Source organism: Echiichthys vipera (assembly GCF_963691815.1).
Source record: "Echiichthys vipera genome assembly, chromosome: 13".
In the NCBI taxonomy this organism is placed as follows: Eukaryota; Metazoa; Chordata; class Actinopteri; order Perciformes; family Trachinidae; genus Echiichthys; species Echiichthys vipera.
In genome coordinates this window covers 27,694,439-27,700,501 of record NC_139838.1, presented here as the reverse complement: position 1 = coordinate 27,700,501, position 6,063 = coordinate 27,694,439, and the positions used below count along the sequence as shown (strand labels likewise).

The following is a 6,063-nucleotide window of genomic DNA, read 5'->3' as shown; positions in this document are numbered from 1 at the left end:
TGTGTCTTCCTCTTCCTCATGTGTATATAGTCTGTGTCTTCCTCTTCCTCATGTGTATATAGTCTGTGTCTTCCTCTTCCTCATGTGTATATAGTCTGTGTCTTCCTCTTCCTCTTCTTCATGTGTATATAGTCTGTGCACCCTCCACACTGAATGATTTAAAACCCTTTTTTTTTAACTTAAGAAAGGAAAAACTGCTCCCCCCCCTCTCTCTCTGTCCTGCAGGTGGCACTGAAGGCCAAACAAAGACTCTGGGATGCAGCGGAGGACAGCAGCGGCGCCATACAAGGCCTGCCAACCTTGACTGGAGATAACAATGACTGGCACCCAAGTGCTTACGCCTAATATGGCCGCCGTCACAGCAGGTCACACGGCGAGGGGCCCTGAAAACTGGAGAGCGGAACAAACAGGAGGGCAGGTTGTTATTTGAGCACTTCACTGGAAGAAGGGGAGGAGGACTCTGATAAAAGACACGTGGACGCGGGCGGAGACGCCTCCCAGAGACAGAGCGACTCATGGAGCAGAACGGGAGGCAGAGCCTGCAGCTACCAAGCTCCTCTCCTATAGAATCGACTCCCAAGTGTTAGTGTACTATAGTCACTGTTACTCTGTGTCTGTCCTTGTCTCTCTCTGTCCGTCTTTTCTCTCTCTCTCTCTCCTTCTCTTCCTCTCTCCGGTGCAGACAGATGTGCGTCCTCCACAGAGCTGGGTCTGTCTGACGTTCCTGTCTGTTATAGTGAAGGTTTTCAACGCCACCGTACTCTACGGGGGAATTGTTGGGTCTCTGTAAATCATAAATAAGTCATAGAGTGTGGTCTTTACCTACTCTGTAAAGTGTCATGAGATCACTTTGGTTATGATTTGGCACTGAAAATAAAACTGAATTGAATCGAATGAAATAGTTCTGAGGAAGCTTAAAGTGTCGGCAGGAGGCGGGGAACGGGAAGTTAAAGTCCGTGTGTTGTTGAAACATCCTCCCTCTGACTTTTCATGAAGTTAAACGGATGTGGAGGGTGTGTGTACGGCTTTATTCGTATCTGTTTTAATATATAAAGATGTGCTGTGTTTTATTTTACGGTATTTTATCTTTTTATCCTGTTTATTTTTCATCACTCAGTCACTTTTTCTTCCACTTTTCTAAACTTGAGCTGCTTTAACGTGTGAATTTCCGCGGTGTGTGAGGAACAAAGGTTATCGTGTCGTGTCTTTGTGGTGGAGGAAGTATTTAAACCACATTAGACACCATTTCTAAACCACCAGAAGCATTTTCTGCGTAACCACATCTGAAAACATAGACGCAGATACTGACAGACGCTGATACGTGTGTGACAGGCCGGTATCTGTCTCTGAACAAACCTTATCTCTTCTTTTAATAATAATAATTATGAAGCTAAAAATATATTAGAGGGGGTTTAATGTTTATAAAAGTGCTGCCACAGTCCGGGTGGTTTACAGTCCGTGCTGACTGAGTCCTGTTACGTAACGCCTCATGTCTCCAGGAGTCACGTTACATCCGTACTGTACGTCGTCATAGGACGGTTTCACACTCCAAAATAAGAGCTCCCGCCTATTTACAGAAAGGTCAAAGTGCACCAGGAAGTTAGATAGTAACAAGGTCGTCACATAAACCCCACTGGGATTACTGGGAAACATAAAACCAGAGATGCAGCATTTCTTTTCACTCCGCTCGTATCAATCCCAAAGGAAGGAGCCCATTGCTGCTTTGTTGTGTGTGTAGGGACTCTTCTCATGCTGCTGCAGAGGTTTGCTGTTAGTTTCAGCAGCATTAGTGGTTAAAAAAGACCTTTGAATGCCTTCACGTACTGCCTCGAGCTAATCACTGTTAGCCACGTCCGACTGTTAGCGACTCTACCGGATTTCTCCGTTAATAGTTTGTACACGGAAAAAACTGTCTTGATGGTTTATTTGACGTATAAGTGCTGAAAAAAAGACCATAGGATGATTTTGCGCCAAAATTGCACTTTAAATTAGTTTTATTAGGGCTGGGACATTTAACTCGTTAATTACGATTAATTAATTACATAAAAAATAAAGCAACAAAAAGAATAACGCAATTTATCTTTGCACATTGGGGAACATTGCTCCCGCCCCTGGCCCGTAAAACTGAAGCACAGGACGCAGCACGAGAGAAATGAACGGGGTGAGAAACAGATGATGAGCTGTTTCTGGTTCAGTCGCGACATTTGAGTTCTAAAAAACGACGGAGTGAAAACACGGACAAGAGCACGGCTGCACACGCTGCAGCTAACGTTAGCACAGACGACGCTGAACACGCTGCAGCTAACATTAGCACAGACGGCGTTGAACATGCTGCAGCTAATGTTAGCACAGACGGCGTTGAACATGCTGCAGCTAATGTTAGCACAGACGATACTGAACGCGCTGCAGCTAACGTTAGCTCAGACAACGCTGAACACACTGCAGCTAACGTAAGCACAGACGATGCTGAACATGCTGCAGCTGACGCTAGCACAGATGCTCCTGACCGTCATTAGATGATGAATAATTTTTGCCAAAGATATTATTCTGAAAATTTTTGCAATCTTAGGTTTCCACTTTTTCTTGAATATACTGTTAAACGTGTCCCACCGCTAGTTTGGAGGATGTGCTTGGTGCGAAACTGCTTTTAATCCACGCTACGACACTTTGGCTATGAGCTGAAATCGCATTATTACATATTTACATAAAAACATCAGAGTGGAGTCAGCACCGGTGACGTCAGTCCCATATCTGACACGACACCGATTCTGGTTCGGATCGTTTCCGACTCTAAAGCGTCCTAATTTACGCCGTTCAGACGTGAACATGTAAAGTTAGTTTTGGGAAGTCACCAACAGCCAGGAGGCCAGAACGGACCGGAGCACGGCGTGTGTGTGTCCTCGGCTCAGTGTTGGTGTTGGTCGGAGGCCAAAGCAGCTGAATCTCGACAGCAGTTGCTGTCAGCGGCGATCTCTCAAACGTCTGAGCAGCGTCTATAAACCGCCGGCCCGATGATCCCTGAACTTCAGCGGAAAGGTCAGAGGGTTAAAAATAGACGAGGGGGAGAATAGAAGGAATGTGACAGCTGAGGAGGGCAGCGATACACACAAGAGACGGGATTGGAGCGGTCGGAAGGGTGTAGAGGAGAGGGGACGCCAACCGTGACGCTACAACGCCACCCTGACTATAAATAACCAGAGAATAGACGGGTCCTGTCCAGAGAAGTGTCCTGTCACCAGCAGCATTTAGACGGAGACGCAAGGAATATCAGGTTTAAAGAATACTGTGTGACAGATAATTAACAATTATGTGTCTTTTTTATTTAATTTAATGTAAATAAGTGTCAGTTAAAAGGTTATAAAGGTCTAACAACATTATTACGTCTTAATAAGACAATAAAAGAGCCACTAACAGTATCAGAAATGTGTGTTTTGTTGCATTAAAAGACATTTATAAGCACAAGAAACACATTATAATGCAACTGTGTTTTTTGTCTCTACCGGATGTAAAGTGAGAATAAGTCTTTGTTGTGCTTAATAAAACCTTTTATTATGCATTTATTAATAGTTTACTTTAAATATATGAGACACGCAGCAGTGCAAAATAGTAAACCGTTGATAAATGTGGTAATAAGTGTTCGTAAATGTCTAATATTCTGACATAAAACATGTTTATAATGCTTTTATTAACACTTGCGTTGATATTAACACATAATAATCTTAGTAAGCAGCTTATAAAGCCCTTATTACCTATTAAATAAAGCTTAATAAAGTGTTTGATTGATGATTGTGCCGGTTATTTTCTCCATTTATAATAATTTAGTTTAAGAAAATGCAACAAAAATGCAAAAATTGGTGTTAAAATCCCGTAATAAGACATTAACGTCTGTTCCTGGTGCTTAGTGAAGACGCCCAGAGCTCAAACTCATCTCCTCATTTAATCACCTCCTTCTTTTTTAAATCTCCTCTCTCTCGCCCGACTCCATCTCGCTCTCGTCTGGGAGCGAAATAATTAAGATCCTCTCAGATAATCTCTTTTTTTGGGGTCCCAGAAACATCGTCTGGGTCCGGAGGCTAAAGACGCTTTTGGACCCGCTGCTCCTGGACGCTTGTTATCTCAGCGATTTAGGAAATGAAGGCTCCTCTCTTCTTCTCTTTCATCACATTAAAAAAAGAAAAAGTGTCTCTGCTGCAGCTCGTCCTCACTCGTCAGACCCCTCTAGTGCACCGAGCTGCAGGACGCCACAGGGTCACGTTTCAGAGGACGTGGAGCAGGACGACCTGGAGGACGTTTGGACGCAGACGACTTGGGAAAAACTTTCACTTATCATAAAATATGTTGGTTAAAACGTGTTGCAAGTTGTTTTTATCGCCCCGGTGTCATTAACACTCTGCCCCCTCATGTGTTTGCACAAACTCCTGTTGCAGATCGGCTTCTTCGACATCTCGTTTATAGTTTTTGCAGCGCCACACATCAGCAACTTTGTAATGAGATGGATCCGGATTGAGTCAGACGACCGAGCTGCACCAGCGTTGTTCTGGTACTGTGTAAATGCTGGTATCGGGATCAAGAACTACATCATTTAGTCCCTCAGAAATCCACTTTAAAGTCGTTTATTTATGTTATTTCCCTTCATGACTGACTGTCAACTACAGCTGAAGAAATGATAACATGTGTTTTTTGTTCTTTTACGCACTGGCATCGGATCGGTACTCGGTATCGGCCGATAAGCAAGTTCAGGTATCGGTATCAGGAAGAAGGAAATGCTTTCAGAACATCTCCGCACAGCAGGAAATGAGAAAAGCTATAAGAGGTAAATGTGAAGCATAAACTCACCCGTTGATTCCAATCTTCACCATTTTGTCTGATCTGGTCGAGTCCTCACTGGAAGGGAAAAGACGCGTTTAATGCATTTTATTCAAATACAAACACCACACAGAGCAGAGTGTCGTGCAAAGAAAAGGGGCTGCAACAAGGAAACACACATAATTATACAACTGGAATAAAAATGCATTCAAAACTGCAGAAATACTGAAGTTAAACACGAAAAAGCAACGTGCAGATCGATTATTAGACCAAAACACAGGAATTACGAGACGACATCTCACAAAAAAAGATAGTTTTTGACACTTTGTGACATAAAAACACAGAACTTAACTCAAAAAGTAAAAGTTTTCAGTCAAAGTGAAGAAGTTAGAACATACCGTGTGTGAATGCACCTGTCTGTCTGTCCTCAGGGGGGAGAAGAGAGAGCGGGGGACGAGCTGAGGCGGCACCCGCATTTATAGCCGCTGCTGCAGCCACCGTGCACGCCCCCGCCCCCCCCCCGTCAGAATGTCAAGGTCGCGTGCAGCGCCGCTCTGCAGCTGCCTGTCAGACCACGAGACAAGAGGGTTCACATGAATCTGAGACGAGACACAAAAGACCTGAACACATGAAGCTCCGGTGCAAACTCTGACCGACTATTTTGACATTTAATGGTTTATTTGCACCAGTAAAGTTCCAGTGCAACGGTCGTTTCTCATTAATGTGGAAATGAAAGAGACTTCTGAAAATATAAACAACACAAAACCAAAAAAATATTTTGGCGTTTAACTGTATAAGTGCCACAGCTGTACGGCGTCTGTGCGGTGAAACGATTATGGTCCATTATGATTCCAGTCGTTGTGGGAAAACAGTGTTTCCTCCGCTTTGTTGTCAGGTCAGAAGATGCAACGATATTCAGACATGAAAACGAGTCAGGGGGGAAAAAGGTGAGAAGGGCGCGCGGACGGGCGGTTGGACGGACACTGTAGGGCGCCTGCGGATATAATAAATATGCATGTCAGCCTGTCACTTAGTCATTTACAATAAATATATGAGGCACAATGTGGTCAGGGCACCAACATGGCTTAATGCATTCTTCCATCATGAATGAAAGACAAGAAACCAACCTAAGAGATTTCTACCGTTATTGAAACATACCATCAACCCGGGTCTGTGAATGTTCTCATGTGTCCAGGTCGTCGTTCTCCTCAAAGCAATTTCAGTCAAAAGCAACTGGACTTGGTTATTTGTCTAGGA

General features: G+C 43.8%; 1 protein-coding gene across 1 annotated transcript in view; it reads right to left on the bottom strand.

Annotated features, from left to right (window-relative positions):
- Positions 1–5,258, bottom strand: part of LOC310955317 (glyceraldehyde-3-phosphate dehydrogenase-like) — an 11,111-nt gene extending 5,853 nt beyond the window's left edge. The window contains exons 1-2 of the mRNA XM_083925130.1: positions 5,205–5,258; positions 4,837–4,884 (exon numbers count right to left, since the gene is read on the bottom strand). Coding sequence (XP_083781256.1) covers positions 4,837–4,859 — 23 coding nt within the window. The 5' untranslated portion in view covers positions 4,860–4,884; positions 5,205–5,258. The remainder of the gene's footprint in view (positions 1–4,836; positions 4,885–5,204) is intronic.
- Positions 5,259–6,063: the final 805 nt, after the last annotated feature.